The sequence below is a fragment of the Hyla sarda genome, chromosome 2 (genome assembly GCF_029499605.1).
Source record: "Hyla sarda isolate aHylSar1 chromosome 2, aHylSar1.hap1, whole genome shotgun sequence".
NCBI lineage: Eukaryota > Metazoa > Chordata > Amphibia > Anura > Hylidae > Hyla > Hyla sarda.
Window position 1 is genome coordinate 503,510,388 of NC_079190.1, and position 22,976 is coordinate 503,533,363.

Genomic DNA, 22,976 nt, shown 5'->3' on the forward strand with positions numbered 1-22,976 from the left:
GAATTCGCCCTGATCCATGGATGCCACAATCGACCGTAGTGACTCCATACAGAGGTGGCGAATATGTTGGTTGAGGAGTTTCAGGTCCAAAATCAGACAGACCGAATCCTCCTTTTTGGGCACAACGAAGAGGTTTGAATAGAAACCCCTGAAACGGTCCTGAGATGGAACAGGCACAATGACACCCTGTTGCAATAGAGTGCGAATGGCAGAACGAAAACCCGCGGCCAGAGTAGGTGAACGAAGAGGTCGGGACCGAAAAAAACGATCCCGGGGAAAGGAAGTGAACTCGATTTGGTAACCGCCTGAGATGACGTCCCGAACCCAAGAGTCCTGGACTTGTGCCAACCAGACGCTCCGAAAAAGAAGTACGGAGTCCCAGGTGGGGGCGCCCCTTCAGGTTGAGGCAGGTTAGCGGGTTCCTGATTTAGCGGGAAATCGGTTGGAACGATTATCCTGCTTCCAGGAGGAGCGAAGTTTGAAGGACGGGCTCTGCCTACCCTGCGAGGGGCTCGATTTTTCCTGGTGCCTCCAACCCAGGGAGCGAAAGGACCGAAAGGAGGTTGACTTATGAAAACCCCCACGAGCCGCAGTGCCGCGAGCCTTGTTCTGGGGAAGAAAAGAACTTTTACCGCCCATAGCCTCAGTCGTCGACCGCCAGTAAAGGCCATTGCCGTCAGAGATTTCTTGGAAGCCGAATCGGCCTTCCAAGCTTTGAGCCACATGGAGCGACGAATGGCGACTAGGTTGCCAGACGCGACAGCCGCACAGCGAGCAGACTCGAACGAAACCTGGCATAAATATTCGCCAGCGTCTGACACCTGACGACCAATCTTAGCCAGATCATCCGGGGAGGCCCCGGACAATAGACCTTGACGAAGCTGAGAAACCCACACAGCTAAGGCCTTCACAACCCAGGTGGAAGAGAAGGCCGGGAGTAGGGAGGATCCCACCGCTTCAAATGCGTATTTGGCCAAATTCTCGACCCGCTTGTCCGCGGGATCCTTAAAGGAAGCGGCATCCGCCAACGGCAGAGTGGTGGATTTTGAAAAACGGGAGACTGGGGGATCCACAGATGGTGGAATGGTCCATTTAGAGATAAGGTCCTGCGGGAATGGACACAAAGTCTTTAACCGTTTAGTGCCTTGGAAGCGCTTCTCCGGAAGCTTCCAGGCGGTCTCCAGAAGTATATCAAACTCCTTATGAGGATGAAAAAACTTAGGAGAACGAGGAGTACGGGCAAAGGAAACCTCAGGAGCAGGGTCCGAAGGTCCAGGGTCCTGTAGATGGAAAGTGTCCCTGACTGCAGACACCAGGTCGTCCACCAAGTCAGACATGGAGGACAGCTCCTCAGAATCCGAATGAGGTTCCGAGTCCGCCAATTCACCCGAAGATCGGGAACGGTTAGTGGAGGCTCCCGATCTAGGTGACCGTGATCTAGAATGGGGGTTCGGGGAACGGCCCCTAGAAGAGCGGTCGCGTGACTGGGAACGCTGTCTAGGAGCGGGGGATCTGGAGCGCGATCGGCGCCTGTTTTTAGTAGAGGAGTCAGGATAAAAAAAAAAAAAAACATGGACGTCTGTGGGAGCATCGACGGTCCGAAGACGCCGAACTTGCTTCCCCAGGGGGACGTAGGGAAGACTGCCTTAAGGATGTAGCCACCTCCTTGGAAACCTGCGTCAAGTCTGAGATAGTTTGGGAGAGGGAAGACACCCAAACCGGGGCCGGTTCAGGGGCCACAGACGCCGAAGGAGCATCATGGGCAGGGGTAGTAGGGCGTGAGGAAGAGAAGGCAGAACAAGTGGGAAGAGCCAAACCCCCCAAAAATGGAACCCTACACCCTGTACAAGCATAGTAAGTGACCAAAGCAGGGGCCACCTGTCTGTGGGAAGGTTCAATGCTGGGGTAGACATTGCCAAGTACAGCCAACTAGAGACAGAAGAACTGGAACTAGCTCACCCAGGTCCTGACTGATGTCCCAGCAGCTTCGGAATATAGGACTGTTGGCTGGATAGCAGATATGTAGAAGATGCAGGCTGAGAAGGACCCACAGGAGCAGAGTGCAGCAGCGTCTGTGAAGAGGCAGTGCTGGACCCGGAGCGGTGTCCCGTGGTTTCGAGGGGAGGAGTTACCGCGTGCACTGGCATAGAATAGGCTGAGACAGCCTAATGTGCCCGCGCTGCCGCCATCAGCGCTGCAGAATGGGCGCTCAGAGAGCGTGAAAAATGGGGGCGGAGCTACACTCGGCCGGGACCAGGCCCAAGCAGGACTAAACTAGCGGCCCGGCTCCGAATGCCGCCCCGAAGCCAATGAAGCCGGGAGCCGTCTCCCTCTGTGGGGACGGCTGTCGGAGTGACAATAGCCCAGACCGTCCGCGGGGCGGAGTTACACTCGGCCGGGACCAGGCCCAAGCCGCGGGCTAAAGTAGCGGCCTGGCTCCCGGCCGAATGCGCCTCCCCGAAGGCTGTGAAGCCGGCAGCCGTCCCCACCGCGAGAACCGCTGCCGGGGAGAACCCCAATTAGTCCAAGTCCCAGAGTGCCCCCACCCCATAACAATAAGAGGGCCCCCCAAGAGAAAATAAAGGTGTTCCCTTAACCCTTGAGGAGCCATAGTAGATAGAGGGGTGAGGGGTGTAGGGAGCATACTCACCTGCTATGGAGGCATACTTACCTCCTTAGAAGTTCTCCCCAGAAGTCTTCACCAGACTAAGCTTGCTGCATCATGCCAGGCTTCTTTAAGCGGGGCGAGCAGAGGCAATAGGCGACCCGGACCCAAGGTACAGACCTGATGCTGGCCGGTGGCGAGGAAGGGTTAACGGACCATACACTATGGAACCGTGCCCTTCAGTCGCATGTGGGGAAACAGGCAGCGCCATGCTCCTGTCGCCCCTACCTAGAAAAACTAAAAAGAGGAAAAAACACTAAACACTAACACTAAAAAATAACAAATAGACCAGGCCTGGAGCAATCCAGGCCCGTGTTGCCTCCTATGACACTTAGCTAAAACTGAGTGTCTCTAAGGCAGTAGGTGGGGTATACCCTGCTGGGAGGGGCCGACTTCTTTTGGTATGCCTAGTGTCAGCCTCCTAGTGGCAGCAAGATATACCCACGGTTCCTGTGTCCCCCAATGGAGCTGATTGAGAAAACGTAATTTCCGAGCAGAATTTGGAAATTCTGTTGCAGCAAAGTCGCATTGTTTTCATTGGGATTCTGCTGCACCATGCAAATGGCAAAATCCCAAATGCATCCTCTGCAGAAACAATTGACATTTCAATTCTTTCTGCGGAACCCACTCAGAAATGCATTGCTGTGATGGCGCATTTCGGAGCAGTCGTAGGGCCCCCCCTGTTTGCGGAATGTCAGTCTAAAAATTTAGGGCAGACCTTCCGCTAAAATTTGGCAGTGTGAACATGGTCTAAGTAAGCTCAGTCTGTAACACAAGATTTCTGATAGGCTCTTACCAACCACAGACGCTAATATGGGGCTTTCAAGTCTGTTCACTGTTTCCAAAGATCCCACCTTAAGAACCTGAGGAGAAGAAAAAAAAAAATAACCTTTAGTAGTTTATTCTATATCCAGGAAAGAGCCAGAGCTCTGGAGAAGGATCTCCTCAAGTGGTGATCACATGGATCTCCTCTAGTGTATTACACATCAGCAGTTATGTATATGTTATTATGTCCCATGAAATGATGGGAGTCTATCCTGAAGAGGACAGCTGTGCTATAGTCAGTAAGGAATCGCTATAGTCCTTCAGGATTACCTTACTATGAATATGTGCTTAAAAAGGGGTACTCCCCTGGAAAACATTTTTATTTTAAATCAACAGGTGCCAGAAAGTTAACCCCTTCCCGATATAGGACGTATGCATACGTCCAAGCATCAGATAGGCTCGCAGCATTAACCCCCTCGTGGGTCGCCATTGGTTGCTATGGCAGCAGGAGGTCAGATCATGTCTCCTTTTTTTTTTTAATCGCCAGAAATGTTCCAGTTTTTCACAATATTTTGAAGTTTTTCACAAAAAATGCTGCATGTGTCAACAAAAATGCACCACTTATATAAAGTACAATATGTCACGAAAAAACAATCTCAGAATCGCTCCGCTCAGAAAAAGCGTTCTCACGTTATTACCATTTAAAAAGATACATGTCAAATAAAAAAATAAATAAAAAAAAAGAGCCTGGTCATTGAGGTAAAAATGGGTTCGTCTTTAAAGGGGTACTCCACCCCTGGCATCTTATCCCCTATCCAAAGGATAGGGGATAAGATGATAGATCGTCGCGGTCCCGCTGCTGGGGACCCCGGGGATCGCCGCTGTGGCACCCCGCTATCATTACTGCACAGAGCGAGTTCACTCTGTGCGTAATGACGGGCGATACAGGGGCCGGAGCAGCGTGACATCATGGCTCCGCCCCTCATGACATCACGGCCCGTCCCCTTAATGCAAGTCTATGGCAGGGGGCGTGATGACTGCCACGCCCCCTCCCATAGACTTGTATTGACGGGGGCGGGCCGTGATGTCACGAGGGGCGGAGCCGTGACGTAACGATGCTCCGGCCCCTGTATTGCCCGTCATTACGTGCAGAGCGATCTCGCTCTGCGCAGTAATGATAGCGGGGTGCTGCAGCAGCGATCCCCCGGCGATCTGACATCTTATCCCCTATCCTTTGGAAAATGTCTAGGGGCGGAGTACCCCTTTAAAGGGTTAAACAGACTTGTAAATTACTTCTATTAAAAAAATCTTAACCCTTCCAGTACTTATCAGCTGCTATTTGCTCCACAGGAAGTTCTTTTCTTTTTGCATTTCCTTTCTGTCTGATCACAGTGCTCTCTGCTGACACCTCTGTCCATTTTAGGAACTGTCCAGAGCAGGAGCAAATCCCCATAGCAAACCTCTCCTGCTCTGGGCAGTTCCTGACATGGACAGAGGTGTCAGCAGAGAGCACCGTGGTCAGACAGAAAGGAACTGCAAAAAGAAAAGAACTTCCCGTGGAGCAAATAGCAGCTGATAAGTACTGGAAGGATTAAGATTTTTTAACAGAAGTAATTTACAAATCTGTTTAATATTATGGCACCAGTTTATTTAAAAAAAATTGAAGCTTCATTATATTCATCTATAGGGGATTTGTAGATATCTCAGCTTCATCTACCTGATGGTCCAGTGGGATATCCTCCTCTTCCTCTTTACAATCCTGGGGATATAGAGGACGGGGACACCTCTCGGGTGGATTTATACTACTGGATCCATCTATAGGAAATAAACACAGTGACTGAATCCATTGTTATATGTGATGATCAGATGATGGGGGAATCTAGGAGATCCACAAACCTGCTCTCTCCTCTTACCTGGTGATGTGAGGGACTGGTGATCCTCCATCATGACCTGATCCTTGTACAGATCCTTGTGTCCTAATAAATACTCCCACTCCTCCATGGAGAAATAGACAGTGACATCCTGACACCTTATAGGAACCTGACACAGACAATGATACAATTCTCCTCCAGACACTTCATACCTTGGTGTTATTGTATAATGTCCCAGCATTCCCAGCAGCGCTCACCTCTCCAGTCAGCAGCTCAGTGATCCTGGAGGTAAGTTCTAGGATCTTCTGCTCATGTATCAGTGAATGAGGTGGAGGCTCCTCGGGGGTGGGGCTCTGGCTCCTGCTCCAGCCTCCTGACACACGGGGTGTCACACACTCACCAGACGACTTCTTCACTACTGTGTAATCCTGTGTATGGGGAGACACTGATCACTACAGAGAGAAGAAGAATCCCGCACCTTTCCGCTCATTTCCCCGCTTTATTAAAGGAGTACTCCGGAGTGCTGGTACTTAAAAAAAAAAAAAAAGTTTACCTCATCTGATAGCTCTTTCAAAGACCTTTCCAACGATACCTCATTTGTCAAAATTGGCCCAGCCATTCTCTTGTAATTGCCACCTGTAGCAGTAAGCAGCCATGTCATAAAGACTACATTTCCCATGACTCCCTGAGCCAGCTTCCTGTTAGCTGCTGCTCTCTCCCCCTCAGGAAATTATAATAAATTATAGTAAAGTGACGCCCACAGCTCCTTCCCTTGTGGTTATCTCCTCCCATCCTCCCGCTCCCAGCTCATCAGCCCTCTCCATGTGCCCACTAATCCATGTTCCCACTAGCCCACTGATCCACCCATCCATTTGCCCACTAGCCCACTGATCCATGTGCCCACTGATCCACCCATCCATGTGCCCACTAGCCCACTGATCCATGTGCCCACTAGCTCACTGATCCATGTGCCCACTAGCCCACTGATCCATGTGCCCACTAGCCCACTGATCCACCCATCCATGTGCCCACTAGCTCACTGATCCACCCATCCATGTGCCCACTAGCCCATTGATCCATGTGCAAACTAGCCCACGAGACCACTGATCCACCCATCCATGTGCCCACTGATCCAAGTGCCCACTAGCCCACTGATCCACCCATCCATGTGCCCACTAGCCCACTGATCCAAGTGCCCACTAGCCCACTGATCCACCCATCCATGTGCCCACTAGCCCACTGCTCCAAGTGTCCACTAGCCCACTGATCCACCCATCCATGTGCCCACTATCTCACTGATCCATGTGCCCACTAGCCCACTGATCCACCCATCCATTTGCCCACTAGCCCACTGATCCATGTGCCCACTGAACCACCCATCAATGTGTCCACTAGCCCACTGATCCATGTGCCCACTAGCCCACTGATCCACCGATCCATGTGCCCACTAGCCCACCGATCCATGTGCCCACTAGCCCACTGATCCATGTGCCCACTAGCCCACTGATCCATGTGCCCACTAGCCCACTGATCCACCCATCCATGTGCCCACTAGCCCACTGATCCACCCATCCATGTGCCCACTAGCCCACTGATCCATGTGCCCACTAGCCCACTGATCCACCCATCCATGTGCCCTCTAGCCCACTGATCTAAGTGCCCACTAGCCCACTGATCCACCCATCCATGTGCCCTCTAGCCCACTGATATCCAAGTGCCCACTAGCCCACTGATCCACCCATCCATGTGCCCACTAGCCCACTGATCCAAGTGCCCACTAGCCCACTGATCCAAGTGCCCACTGATCCACCCATCCATGCGCCCACTAGCCCACTGATCCATGTGCCCACTAGCCCACTGATCCACCCATCCATGTGCCCACTAATCCATGTGCCCACTAGCGCAGTGTTTCACAACCAGGGTGCCTCCAGCTGTTTCAAAACTACAACTCCCAGCCTTCGGCTGTCCGGGCATGCTGGGAGTTGTAGTTTGGCAACAGTTGGAGGCACCCTGGTTGGGAAACACTGCACTAGCGGTGTCACAAGAATGCCGCAGCACTACGCAAATAGCAGCGATAGGAGCCTAGCGTTAGCCCTATGCTATTTGCGTAGTACTGCGCATGTGCAGAATAAATTAACTTTGGGGGAGTTGCCGACTCCGGGCTGGGAGGCCGGCACAGGCCGCAGTGACTCATGGGTGCGATGAGTCACTGGGCGAAGATGGCGCCGGATCGTGAAGAAGACGCGGTCGAGCGTCAGAGGATCCAGCTTCTGGCCAGATGGAAGAGCGAGGAGAAGACCGGGAAGAAGCCGACATGGATGACGTGAGTATATTACAATGTGATATAACCTTTATTAATGATTCATTTCCCCCCATAAACAGGTTGTGTCGGAATACTCCTTTAATAGAGATACAAGGAAGGTCATGTGACCCGCTCACCTCTCCAGTGATCCAGTAGATCATCTCTAGGGTGAGATCTAATATCCTCCCAGACATGTGGTCCCTGTCCTCCTCCATCCTTGGTCGGTCATTTATATAAAGGACCATGGTCTGTAGTTGTGAGAGTCCTGAGAAACCTGAGGAAAACCAAGATAAAGTATAAAGGATGAATTATAAACAACTCTCGATAATATCATTTGTGACAAAGTATATACAGGGTTAAAAAGGATATGTAAGATGGGTCAGACATATCAGGTAGTGCTGTACACATAGCGCCCCCTACAGTGCCTCACAATAAATAGTGCTGTACACATAGCACCCCCTACAGTGCCTCACAATAAATAGTGCTGTACACATAGCGCCCCCTGCAGTGCCTCACAATAAATAGTGCTGTACACATAGCGCCCCCTGCAGTGCCTCACAATAAATAGTGCTGTACACATAGCGCCCCCTACAGTGCCTCACAATAAATAGTGCTGTACACATGGCGCCCCCTACAGTGCCTCACAATAAATAGTGCTGTACACATGGCGCCCCCTACAGTGCCTCACAATAAATAGTGCTGTACACATAGCGCCCCCTACAGTGCCTCACAATAAATAGTGCTGTACACATGGCGCCCCCTGCAGTGTCTCACAATAAATAGTGCTGTACACATAGCGCCCCCTACAGTGCCTCACAATAAATAGTGCTGTACACATGGCGCCCCCTACAGTGCCTCACAATAAATAGTGCTGTACACATAGCGCCCCCTGCAGTGTCTCACAATAAATAGTGCTGTACACATAGCGCCCCCTACAGTGCCTCACAATAAATAGTGCTGTACACATAGCGCCCCCTACAGTGCCTCACAATAAATAGTGCTGTACACATAGCGCCCCCTACAGTGCCTCACAATAAATAGTGCTGTACACATAGCGCCCCCTACAGTGCCTCACAATAAATAGTGCTGTACACATAGCGCCCCCTACAGTGCCTCACAATAAATAGTGCTGTACACATAGCGCCCCCTACAGTGCCTCACAATAAATAGTGCTGTACACATAGCGCCCCCTACAGTGCCTCACAATAAATAGTGCTGTACACATAGCGCCCCCTACAGTGCCTCACAATAAATAGTGCTGTACACATAGCGCCTCCTGCAGTGCCTCACAATAAATAGTGCTGTACACATAGCGCCCCCTACAGTGCCTCACAATAAATAGTGCTGTACACATAGCGCCCCTTACAGTGCCTCACAATAAATAGTGCTGTACACATAGCGCCCCCTACAGTGCCTCACAATAAATAGTGCTGTACACATAGCGCCCCCTACAGTGCCTCACAATAAAAAGTGCTGTATACAACATAGCGCCCCCTACAGTGCCTCACAATAAATAGTGCTGTACACATGGCGCCCCCTACAGTGCCTCACAATAAATAGTGCTGTACACATGGCGCCCCCTACAGTGCCTCACAATAAATAGTGCTGTACACATAGCGCCCCCTACAGTGCCTCACAATAAATAGTGCTGTACACATAGCGCCCCCTACAGTGCCTCACAATAAATAGTGCTGTACACATAGCGCCCCCTACAGTGCCTCACAATAAATAGTGCTGTACACATAGCGCCCCCTACAGTGCCTCACAATAAATAGTGCTGTACACATAGCACCCCCTACAGTGCCTCACAATAAATAGTGCTGTACACATAGCACCCCCTACAGTGCCTCACAATAAATAGTGCTGTACACATAGCGCCCCCTACAGTGCCTCACAATAAATAGTGCTGTACACATAGCGCCCCCTACAGTGCCTCACAATAAATAGTGCTGTATACAACATAGCGCCCCCTACAGTGCCTCACAATAAATAGTGCTGTACACATAGCACCCCCTACAGTGCCTCACAATAAATAGTGCAGTACACATAGCGCCCCTTACAGTGCCTCACAATAAATAGTGCTGTACACATAGCACCCCCTACAGTGCCTCACAATAAATAGTGCTGTACACATAGCGCCCCCTACAGTGCCTCACAATAAATAGTGCTGTACACATAGCGCCCCCTACAGTGCCTCACAATAAATAGTGCTGTACACATAGCGCCCCCTACAGTGCCTCACAATAAATAGTGCTGTACATATAGCGCCCCCTACAGTGCCTCACAATAAATAGTGCTGTACACATAGCGCCCCCTACAGTGCCTCACAATAAATAGTGCTGTACACATAGCGCCCCCTACAGTGCCTCACAATAAATAGTGCTGTACACATAGCGCCCCCTGCAGTGCCTCACAATAAAAAGTGCTGTATACAACATAGCGCCCCCTACAGTGCCTCACAATAAAAAGTGCTGTATACAACATAGCGCCCCCTACAGTGCCTCACAATAAATAGTGCTGTACACATAGCGCCCCCTACAGTGCCTCACAATAAATAGTGCTGTACACATAGCGCCCCCTACAGTGCCTCACAATAAATAGTGCTGTATACAACATAGCGCCCCCTACAGTGCCTCACAATAAATAGTGCTGTACACATAGCACCCCCTGCAGTGCCTCACAATAAATAGTGCTGTACACATAGCGCCCACTTAGTCAGCGCTCTCTGTTACCCATAGCAACCAATGAGAGTGTAAGCAGTGCGGTTGGTTGCTATGGAGACAGCTGGTCCTCAGTGTCCCCCCCATTGTCTCATCTCCCACCTCTCAGTGCAGTCCGGGGGCTTCTAGTAAGGATGTGAAGACTGTCCCTGTCATCTCCTCTTCCCCATCACTTCCTCTTCTCTAGTCACATGTGGGGAGGACACACAGGAAGCCATTGTCCGTGCACAACAGGCTCCCCGGGAAACAACATACCTTGTAATAAGGGAGCGTCTGCAAAGAGCCAGGAAAGACAGAAGCGTACACAGCTTGTGACCGAGAGATTAGGGCGGGGATTTACAACCAGTGCACCTCAAGTTGTTGTAAAACTACAACTTTCGCTGTTCGGGCATGCAGGGATTTGTAGTTTTACAACAGCTGGAGGCATTCTGGTTGGGAAACACTGTCTGGGTATCCTGGGAGTTGTAGTTTTGCAACAGCTGGAGGCACTTCATCTGTCCAGGCATGCTGGGAGTTGTAGTTTTGCAACAGGAGGAGGCATTCTGGTTGGGAAACACTGTCTGGGTATCCTGGGAGTTGTAGTTTTGCAACAGCTGGAGGCACTGTGGCTGTCTGAGCATGTTGAGAGTTGTAGTTTTGCAACATCTGGAGGCACTTCAGCTGTCCGGGCATGCTGGGAGTTGTAGATTTGCAACAGCTGGAGGCATTCTGGTTGGAAAACACTGTCCTGGTAGTTGTAGTTTTGCAACAGCTGGAGGCACTGATAGGAATGACCCTTATGTTTCTAATGACTGATCAATATACTAATATTAATATGCCATTACTGCTGGAAAAATATATCTGTTCCCCTACCCTATAACCCATATACAGCAGAATGCTATCTGCTCGTGACTTCGGATTGAGACCTTGTCATGACGCCATGCAGCAGTAGAAAGACAAAATATCTGACGAACAGAGAACTTCTGCCAAGAAATTAATGGACACTAGATATGCTAATATATACGGACACAAAAGTTGAACAACCAATCAAAATGTAACATGCTAATTGTGATGTCATAACTAACCCTCCCTTCTTCCGAATGTAAAAAAACTAATTTACTTCCTGTAATAAAGAAGAACTCCCTGGGGTACCGAGGAGGGAACTCATACCAACCTGGCCTGGTGTGAATTTTCTTACGTCGATGCTCGGAAGTTAGTGCAGCGGAATCACTCACAGATTAAGGCCGTGCATTAACTCATCCTAATCAGCACTACGGCTGTCTGAGCATGTTGGGAGTTGTAGTTTTGCTAAATCTGGAGGCACTTCAGCTGTCCGGGCATGCTGGGAGTTGTAGTTTTGCAACAGGAGGAGGCATTCTGGTTGGGAAACACTGTCCGGGTATCCTGGGAGTTGTAGTTTTGCAACAGCTGGAGGCACTTCAGCTGTCCGGTCATGCTGGGAGTTGTAGTTTTGCAACAGCTTGAGGCATTCTGGTTGGGAAGCACTGTCCTTGTATCCTGGGAGTTGCAGTTTTGCAACAGCTGGAGGCACCACGGCTGTCTGAGCATGTTGGGAGTTGTAGTTTTGCATTAGCTGGAGGCACTTTGGATGTCTGGGCATGCTGGGAGTTGGAGTTTTGCAACAGCTGGAGGCACTGCGGCTGTCTGGGCATGTTGAGAGTTGTAGTTTTGCAACAGCTAGAGGCACACCGGTTGGGGAAACACTGCCTTAGGCACTGTCCTGATGCCCACTTGCTTAGTCCTCTCCTAAACAGAGGACTTTGTAAGGAACTTTCATGTAGGGAAATATCTTCGGCTGTCCGGGCATGCTGGGAGTTGTAGTTTTGCAACAGGAGGAGGTATTCTGGTTGGGAAACACTGTCCGGGTATCCTGGGAATTGTTGTTTTGCAACAACCAGAGGCACTACAGGTGTCTGAGCATGTTGGGAGTTGTAGTTTTGTAACAGCTGGAGGCACTTCGGCTGCCTAAGCATGCTGGGAGTTGTAGTTTTGCAACAGCTGGAGGCACTTTGAATGTCTGGGCATCCTGGGAGTTGTAGTTCTGCAGCAGCTGGAGGCACTTCGGCTGCCTAAGCATGCTGGGAGTTGTAGTTTTGCAACAGCTGGAGGCACTTTGAATATCTGGGCATCCTGGAAGTTGTAGTTCTGCAACAGCTGGAGGCACTTCGGCTGCCTAAGCATGCTGGGAGTTGTAGTTTTGCAACAGCTGGAGGCACTTTGGATGTCCTGGCATGCTGGGAGTTGTAGTTTTGCAACAGCTGGAGGCTTTCTGGTTGAGAAACACTGTCTGGGTATGCTGGGGGTTGTAGTTTTGCAACAGCTGGAGGCACTATGGCTGTCCATGCATGCTGGGAGTTATAATTTTGCAGCAGCTGGAGGCACTGCTCTAGATTATACTGAGAGGTGTATGAGGATGTGGTTAACCCATTGCTGTCTGTGTAGCTGCTGCTTTATAACGGAAAAGCGAAGCTCCGGCACAAAAAACTTTTTCTCAAAAAGGCGAAGATTAGAAACAATCCGTGTTTATTTACCCCTAAGGACGCGGCGATTTTTCATTTTTGTGTTTTTCTTCCCTTCTTGCAGCCGGGACGCTTTTATTTTGCCAAAACAAAAACAAAAATTGATTTCCTGATTTTTTTTTTTTTTTTTAAGCTCACGTGCGCCAAATTTTTCAAACACCCCCCCCCCCTGCGATATTACGATAAATACACCGCATGTAAGCAAAACCAAAGCAAATATAAATGACTTCAGAAAATGTTTGCTTAGAATTCTCCTCTTCTGACCCCTATAAGACCTTTTTTATTTTTTCCGTATACGGGGATTTTTGAGGCGCCATTTTTTGCGCCGTGATCAGTCGTTTTTATTGGAACCGTTTTTGAGTCCGTGTTGGGACTCTCATCGCTTTTTATAATTTTTATTTCTGGTATATGAAGTGACCAAAAATCTAAAATTCTGGACTTTGGTATGCTGTCCGGGCCATGCTGGGAGTTGTAGTTTTGCAACAGCTGGAGTCACATTGGTTAGAAAACACTGATCTAGAGACAGGTTTCCTTAGTAATCACCCAGAGGTGATTCCGAGGCAAATGTTCCAGAGCAGTAATTCCCAATCAGGGTGCCTCCAGCTGGTGCAAAACTACAACTCCCAGCATGCCCGGACAGCCTTTGGCTGTCCGGGCATGCTGGGAGTTGTAGTTTTGCAACAGCTGGAGGCACCCTGGTTGAGAAACACTGTTCCAGAGAATAGGATGAAGTAACCTGCCACCTTCCATCTTGCCTGAACCACAAGTCATTGGCGCAGTCGCTGGTGGGTTCTCAGCCGGGACGCAGACAAGCTCAGCCGGCAGTTTTGAATCTTCTCTCTGTTTACAACTGCACATGCAGAGAGAAGAAAGATGGGAGCTCAGATAGTAAAATGAATAAGGGCCTGCAGTAAGGCAGATTCAGGAATACGCCCTGCTGTGCTATGAGCACAGTGGTGGCTCCTGCCTGTCTGATTGAGAGACAGGCAGTAGTGCTGAGCTTGTCTGTGTCCCGGCTACAGTCTGAGATTTAGGACTCCAGCATGAGTCTGAAATCTATAAAAAGGCTTGCAGCCAGGACTCTTAGGGAGACCTCTAGTGGTCATTTTTTTCAAAGTGGAAAATTAAATAGAAAGAAACATATATTTTTTTAATAACCTGCAATTGGAAAGTTATTCTGCAAACATTAATCTATAATATATCAAAAGTTTTTTTGATGAAAGGTACCATTTAAAGAAAAATGAAGTTTTTTATGTTTTATTTGTGTTTAAAAAAAATCTGCCTCTAGGTGTCTCCCTACTTGTCCAGAGCACATTTCCCCCCATCTTTTGTACAGACTTTGCATTCCTTCTGGCCTGGCAGAAGTCCAAAATCAGGAAATGCTGAGGGGGGTGTGTGCAGCCTTAGCCAATCATAGCTAATCTCACACTGAACTGCTCTGGGCTGTGTGTAGCAGAGTGAGGGAGGAAGTTCTTCCCTGTATGGCCTCAGATGATGTCACAGCCTGCTGGGGAACGCCCCTTCCCAGTCTGTGAATCTGACTGAGACTGAGCAGAAAATACAGGGCGATATCTAGGTAAAAAATTAAAAAATAATAAAAAATAAAGGTAGGGGGGTGGTTTATCATGATGGGGGCAGTGAACTGGGGGGGGGGGGGGGATTATAAAATGTATCAAGATAAAGGGAAAACTATTTTTTAATCAACTGGTGCCAGAAAGTTAAACAGATTTGAAAATTACGTCTATTAAAAAATCTTAATCCTTCCAGTACATTTTAGGGGCTGTATACTAAAGAGAAATCCAAAAAAAGAAATGCATTTCCTCTGATGTCATGACACAGTGCTCTCTGCTGACCTCTGCTGTCCATTTTAGGAACTGTCCAGAGCAGGAGAAAATCCCCATAGTAAACCCCTTTAAATACACTTCTGGCATTACTAAGCCGAAATTGACAGATTACCGGTAACGCACAGCTCTCGTGTTCGGCATCTTTGGCTTTTCTCATATGTTGGCGATCACCAGAGGCTTCTGGGCCCCGATGCAAAATCTGTAAGAGGGTCCCGTGTGACATGTAAAATATTGGTCTCTTATGGGGCAGATGTTCCTTAAAGGGGCACTCCGCCCCTAGACATCTTATCCCCTATCCAAAGGTCTGATCGTGAGGGGACCCACCGCTGGGGACCCCCGTGATCTCCCTGCTGCGCCTGGCATTCGTTTAGAGCATCAGGTGCAGCGCCGGAGGCTCGTGACATCACGGCCACGCCCCCTCAATGCAAGTCTATGGGAGGGGGCGTGACGACCACTTCAAAACTACCAATGCTTCAAAACTACCACTCTCAGCATGCCCAGACAGCCGAAGGCTGTCTGGGCATGCTGGGAGTGGTAGTTTTGAAACAGCTGGAGGCTCCCTGATTGGGAAAAAAACTGGTATAAAGAATAACATCTGAATACCTATCATAGAAAAGTAACTAAAATGGTTGTAAAATAAGGCAAATCAATGAGATAGACACGTATTTATATATATATTTTTTAAATAAGAAAACTTTGGGATGTAGCCGTACAGTTCAAACCTAGCTGAATAGCAGTAATGGTTTTCAGTATCATAGCTTGGCATTTAAAGGGTGCAGGTCTATGGAGGCAGGGCATTCCCAAGCGGTCCTAGCACCAGCATGTTCCGCAAATATTCCGCCATGTGAACATAGCCTTACAACAACATTTTCAACAATCTGAACATCAAAATAGGTTCTCTCATGTTCCACAAGGCCCGATATCTGGCAAAAACATTTCCCACATACTGCACATGAATATTATTCCTTTCTTGCGTGGGTCTTTAAATGTTTTCCTAGACTAGATTTATGACCAAAACATTTCCCACACACTGTACATAGATTTGGCTTCTCTCCCGTGTGAGTATTTTGGTGTTCCACATGACTTGATTTATACTTAAAACATTTCCCACACACTGTGCAAGCATAAGGATTCTCTCCCGTGTGAATTCTCCGATGTTCGACGAGACTCGATTTCTGACTAAAACTCTTCTCGCATTCAGGACACGAAAACGGCTTCTCTCCCGTGTGAGTTCTCAGATGTTCCACCAGACTTGATTTCTGACTAAAACTCTTCTCACATTCAGGACACGTAAATGGCTTCTCCTTAGTGTGAGTTTTAAGATGGACAACAAGATTTGATTTATAGGTAAAACATTTTCCACATTCTGGGCAAGAAAATCGCTTCTCTCCTGTGTGGATTCTCTGATGTTTCACAAGACTCGATTTCTCGCTAAAAGATTTTTCACATTCTGTGCATGAAAAGGGCTTCTCCCCTGTGTGAGTTTTCAGATGTTTAACAAGATTTATTCTATTTGAAAAAAGTTTCCCACATTCTGAACAAGAATATGGCTTCTCTCCTGTGTGAACTCTCTGATGTTTAACAAGACCCGTTTTCAGACAAAACGATTTCCCACAGTCTGAACACGAAAACGGCTTCTCCCCTGTGTGAGTTCTCTTATGCTTTATAACATCTGATCTCATACTAAAGCATTTTCCACATTCTGAACATGAATATGGCTTCTCCCCTGTGTGAGTTATCTGATGTCTAACAAGCCGCGATTTCTTAATAAAACATTTTCCACAATCCAGACAGGAGAATGTTTTCTCTCTTGTATGAGTTCGCAGATGTTCCACAAGATTTGAATCATTACTTAAAGATTTCCCACATTCTGAATATAAATATGGGTCCCCCCCTAAGTGAGTTTGTTGATGGCTTTCAAGGTGAGATTTCTTTTCAAAATGTTTCCCACTTTCGGAATTCACTAAAATTATACCGAGCCCAGATGTGTTTTTGCTATTCTGTGATTGATCATCATCTACCTGATAATAAGGAGATAAAAGGAGATGCAAAGGGGAGACGCTCAACTCGTCTTCATCTGGAAAAGGAGAAAAAATACACAATCATTCAATCACTTAGTGGAAATTTCAGGTCAAGACAAGAGCTCACTAGAGACTGAATTATATTACCAACATAATGTTACTATAGAATAAAAAAAAAAAAAAATATATATATATATATATATATTATAATAATAATAATATAATATATATATATATATATATGATAAAAAATAAACTAAAAATAATAATAATAAAAATAAAATAAAAAAATAATATATATATCAAGGCTGATTTGTGAGTCGCTCACCCCGTGCACGCCCACCTCGCCACCTGTGCCGTAGACCGGCCGGTACCGCCTCCGGCTACTCACTTGTAGAAGAAAGGACAAGGTCCAGCACTAGGTTGCAGGTAAAAACTTCTTATTCTTTTATTTCAAGATTCTGCAGTACAGGGTAGAAAGTCTGACGCGTTTCGCTAAAGAGCTTAATCGTAGACTGCCGTACAATCACAGAGGACAACTTAAAATACCGGAGGTATAAGTCACATGACTTACCTTGTCATTGTTAATAACATATACATATAAAACCTGGAATTGGAATCCATTTAGAACATTACATGTGGTGTCTGTTCACACTCTTAAATTATCTTGCACTGCGTTAAAGACTATTTCATATTTATTATTCGCAAATTGCAAGACTAAGAGCTTCCATAGCAATAAATTGTATTGTAAAATGGATTTTGACCTCTTATTGATTCTATATTACATTTTTAAGAATCGCAGTGAATGAAAATGGAATGTGAACTAGACGTACAAATTATCATGTAAATAGGGAAACCGCAATAAAGGGGGAGGAAAAGGAACACACGAGCAAGAAGAACTCAACTTGGTGCGGGGAAGGAAAAAGGAAGGTAAACATAAAAATAAATAATCAATAATGAAAAATAAAAATAGATAATAATAAAATAATAATAATAATGATATAAAACAACAATAACAACAAAACAAACAATAAAATAATAATAAAATTAAAATAATAATGAATAAACAAATATAATGAAATAGGAAAAATTCTAATGTTATCTAGGATACTATGGAATAACAATAAATAATAGTAAATTATAATAATAACAATATAAATATAAAAATAAAAATAAGAACTATTTAAAGATAAAAAGTAATAACAATATATACATAAAAAATTATAAATAAAAATTACAAAAAATTGCTCATCAAAGGTCTCCATTTATTTCATCCTGTTAATATTCACACATAAATAATTGATGTTGTTCTCATATGACAGTCAGTAGCGAATAATATTGCGCACTAACTGTAATGTGTGCCTTTCCCATGTGTGCGTTCTGTTACGGTAATGATAAATATATATATATATATATATATATATATATATATAAAAAAAAAATCTTTCCTTCCCCGCACCAAGTTGAGTTCTTCTTGCTCGTGTGTTCCTTTTCCTCCCCCTTTATTGCGGTTTCCCTATTTACATGATAATTTGTACGTCTAGTTCACACTCCATTTTCATTCACTGCGATTCTTAAAAATATAATATAGAATCAATAAGAGGTCAAAATCCATTTTACAATACAATTTATTGCTATGGAAGCTCTTAGTCTTGCAATTTGCGAATAATAAATATGAAATAGTCTTTAACGCAGTGCAAGATAATTTAAGAGTGTGAACAGACACCACATGTAATGTTCTAAATGGATTCCAATTCCAGGTTTTATATGTATATGTTATTAACAATGACGAGGTTAGTCATGTGACTTATACCTCCGGTATTTTAAGTTGTCCTCTGTGATTGTACGGCAGTCCACGATTAAGCTCTTTAGCGAAACGCGTCAGACTTTCTACCCTGTACTGCAGAATCTTGAAATAAAAGAATAAGAAGTTTTTACCTGCAACCTAGTGCCGGACCTTGTCCTTTCTTCTATATATATATATATATATATATATATATATCTATATATATATATATATATATATATATATATTATATAAATCAAGTTTCCCCATCATTTTTTGCCTCATAATAGCAAAACAGAAAACAGAATTTTATAAGCTTTTGCTAATTGGACAGGATTTGGGAAAACACCGCCCTGTCTATATAAGATCACAGCTGACAATGTATATCAGAGCAAAAACCAAGACATGATGGGGAAAGAACTGCCTGTAGAGCTCAAAGACAGGATTATGTGGAGACACAGATTTGGAGAAGGGGAGAAAACCATTTCTGCGGCACTGAAAGTTCCCAAGAGCTCAGTGGCCTCCATAATTCTTAGATGGAAGAAGATGGAAAAACCATGACTCTTCCTAGAACTAAGTAATCGGGGGAGAAGGACCCTGGTAAGAGAGATGACTTAGAACCCAATGGCCAATGGCGGAGCTCCATAGATCCTGTGTGCAGATGAGAGAAACTTCCAGAAGGTCAGGAACTGAGTTTTGATGAATGTGGCTAAGGAGTATGTAAACTTATGACCCATTGGAAAGTAGGTAGAGAGGTTTAAAAGGGGTACTCCACGCCGTCACGACCCCTCCCATAGACTTGCATTGAGGGGGGCGTGACCATGACATCACGAGGGGCTTGGCCGACCCCCGCAGTACAAAAACAGCGTTCGAACGCCGGCCAGTGGAGTACCCCTTTAACCCCTTAAGGACCCAGCCATTTTACACCTCAGGACCCGGCCTTTTTTTGCACATCTGACCACTGTCACTTTAAACATTAATAACTCTGGAATGCTTTTAGTTATCATTCTGATTCCGAGATTGTTTTTTCGTGACATATTCTACTTTAACATAGTGGTAAAATTTTGTGGTAACTTGCATCCTTTCTTGGTGAAAAATCCCCAAATTTGATGAAAAATGTAAAAATTTTGAATTTTTCTAACTTTGAAGCTCTCTGCTTGTAAGGAAAATGGATATTTCAAATAATTTTTTTTTTATATTCACATATACAATATGTCTACTTTATGTTTGCATCATAAAATTGACAAGTTTTTACTTTTGGAAGACACCAGAGGGCTTCAAAGTTCAGCAGCAATTTTCCAATTTTTCACAAAATTTCCAAACTCACAATTTTTCATGGACCAGTTCAGGTTTGAAGTGGATTTGAAGGGTCTTCATTTTAGAAATACCCCACAAATGACCCCATTATAAAAACTGCACCCCCAAAGTATCCAAAATGACATTCAGTCCGCGTTTTAACCCTTTAGGTGTTTCACAGGAATAACAGCAAAGTGAAGGAGAAAATTCACAATCTCCATTTTTTACACTCGCATGTTCTTGTAGACCCAATTTTTGAATTTTTACAAGGGGAAAAAGGAGAAAATGTATACTTATATTTGTAGCCCAATTTCTCTCGAGTAAGCACATACCTCATATGTCTATGTAAAGTGTTCGGCGGGCGCAGTAGAGGGCTCAGAAGCGAAGGTGCGACAAGGGGATTTTGGAGAGTACGTTTTTTTTAAATGGTTTTTGGGGGGCATGTTGCATTTAGGAAGTCCCTATGGTGCCAGAACAGCAAAAATCCCCCACATGGCATACCATTTTGGAAACTAGACCCCTTGAGGTACGTAACAAGGAATAAAGTGAGCCTTAATACCCCACAGGTGTTTCACGACTTTTGCATATGTAAAAAAATAAAAAATAAATTTCACTAAAATGTGTGTTTCCCCCCAAATTTCACATTTTTGCAAGGGTTAATAGCAGAAAATACCCCCCAAACATTGTAACCCCATCTCTTCTGAGTATGAAGGTACCCCATAAGTTGACATGAGGTGTACTATGGGTGAACTACAATGCTCAGAAGAGAAGGAGTCATATTTGGCTTTTTGAGAGCAAATTTTGCTCGGGGGCATGTTGCATTTAGGAAGCCCCTATGGTGCCAGAACAGCAAAAAAAAAAACACATGGCATACCATTTTGGAAACTAGACCCCTCCGGGAACGTAACAAGAAATAAAGTGAGCCTTAATACCCTACAGGGGTTTCACGACTTTTGCATACGTAAAAAAAAAAATTAAAAAAAATCACTAAAAGGTGTGTTTCCCCCCAAATTTCCCATTTTTGCAAGGGTTAATAGCAGAAAATACCCCCCAAAATTTGTAACCACATCTCTTCTGAGTATGGAGGTACCCCAAAAGTTGACCTGAAGTGCACTACGGGCGAACTACAATGCTCAGAAGAGAAGGAGTCATATTTGGCTTTTTGAGAGCAAATTTTGCTCGGGGGGCATGTCGCATTTAGGAAGCCCATATGGTGCCAGGACAGCAAAATAACCCCCACATGGCATACCATTTTGGAAACTAGACCCCTTGAGGAACGTAAGAAGGCGTAAAGTGAGCATTTACCCCCCCCACTGGTGTCTGTCATATCTTTGGAACAGTGGGCTGTACAACATTTTTAATTTGCACAGCCCACTCTTCCAAATATCTGTCAGACACCAGTGGGGTGTAAATTCTCACTGCACCCCTCATTACATTCCGTGAGGGGTGTAGTTTCCGAAATGGGGTCACATGTGGGTTTTTTTTTTTTTTGCGTTTGTCAAAACCGCTGTAACAATCAGCCACCCCTGTGCAAATCCCCTCAAATGTACATGGCGCACTCTCCCTTCTGGGCCTTGTTGTGCGCCCCCAGAGCAGTTTGCGCCCACATATGAGGTGTCTCCGTACTCGGGAGAAATTGCGTTACAAATTTTGGGGGGCTTTTTTCCCCTTTACCTCTTGTCAAAATGAAAAGTATAGGGCAACACCAGCATGTTAGTGTAAAAAGTTTATTTTTTTTACACTAACATGCTGGTGTAGACCCCAACTTCACCTTTTCATAAGGGGTGAAAGGAGAAAAAGACCCCCTAGATTTGTTAGTCAATTTCTCCCGAGTACGGCGATACCCCATATGTGACCCTAAACTGTTGCCTTGAAATACGACAGGGCTCCAAAGTGAGAGCGCCATGCACATTTGAGGCCTGAATTAGGGATTGCATAGGGGTGGGCATAGGGGTATTCTACGACCAGTGATTCCCAAACAGGGTGCCTCCAGCTGTTGCAAAACTCCCAGCATGCCTGGACAGTCAACGGCTGTCCGGCAATACTGGGAGTTGTTGTTTTGCAACAGCTGGAGGCTCCATTTTGGAAAGAGTGGCGTACCAGACGTTTTTCATTTTTATTGGGGAGGGGAGGGGGGCTGTGTAGGGGTTTGTGTATATGTAGTGTTTTTTACTTTTTATTTTATTTTGTGTTAGTGTAGTTTAGTGTTTTTAGGGTACAGTCGCACGGGCGGGGGGTTACAGCGAGTTTGAGCTGCCGCGCAAAATTTGCTGCATTGCAAACTTGCAGCCCGATACTTACTGTAAGCCGCCTGCCCATGTGAATGTACCCTGTACATTCACAGGGGGGACCTTCAGCTGTTGCAAAACTACTACTCCCAGCATGCCTGAGAATGTTTGGGAGTTGTGGTTTTGCAACAGCTGGAGGCACACGGGTTGGGAAACACTGAGTTAGGAAACAATGTTTCCCAACCAGTGTGCCTCCAGCTGTTGCAAAACCACAACTCCCAAACATTCTCAGGCATGCTGGGAGTAGTAGTTCGGCAACATCTTTAGAGCCAGATGTTGCCGAACTACAACTCCCAGCATGCTTGGAGTTGTAGTTTTGCAACATCTGGAGGACTAGTTTGCAGACCACTAATACAGTGGTTCCCAATCTGTGCCCTTCCAGATGTTGCAAAACTACAACTCCCAGTATGCCAAAACTGTCCAGGCATGCTGGGAGTTGTAGTTCTGCAACATCTGAAGGGCCAGATGTTACAGCACTACAACTCCCAGCATGCCTGGACAGTAAGGGCATGCTGAGGATGTGTAGTTTTGCAACATCTGGAAGGGCACAGTGGTCCAAAAACTGTGGACCTCCAGATGTTGCAAAACTGCAACTCCCAGCATGCCCAGACGCCAAGGGCTGTCTGGGCATGCTGGGAGTTGTAGTTTACAGGGTCCTATTACAGCAATGCATGTCGCTTTACGGCGACGTGCATTGCTGTAAAGGACCCGACCGCGGCTGAAGATCTACTCACCTGTCGCCGCCGCCGCCGTCTTCATCGTCTGGATCCGGGTCTTCAGGGACGAGGTAAGTACCGGGGCCGGTCCCCAGCACTCCCCCGTCCCCCGCCGCGTCCTCCGGTCTTCCTCCCGTCCTGTCCCGACTTTCAGGGGCCGGGCAGGACGGGAGGAAGTAACCG

The 22,976-nt window shown here is 46.2% G+C and overlaps 1 protein-coding gene across 6 annotated transcripts in view; it reads right to left on the reverse strand.

Moving 5' to 3' along the window:
- The window catches only part of LOC130357250 (gastrula zinc finger protein XlCGF26.1-like), a 78,096-nt gene that overhangs the window by 6,013 nt on the left and 49,107 nt on the right, over window positions 1–22,976 (reverse strand). For 3 of the 6 annotated variants that reach the window (XM_056559858.1, XM_056559859.1, XM_056559857.1), the window contains exon 6: window positions 15,348–16,763. In XM_056559858.1, the coding sequence (XP_056415833.1) occupies window positions 15,646–16,763 (1,118 nt within the window). In that variant the 3' untranslated portion in view covers window positions 15,348–15,645. Of the gene's footprint in view, window positions 1–3,461; window positions 3,529–5,147; window positions 5,730–7,740; window positions 7,878–10,425; window positions 10,544–15,347; window positions 16,764–22,976 lie in introns of those variants that run through there. The other 3 variants (XR_008889157.1, XR_008889158.1, XM_056559860.1) reach the window with 3 other exon arrangements.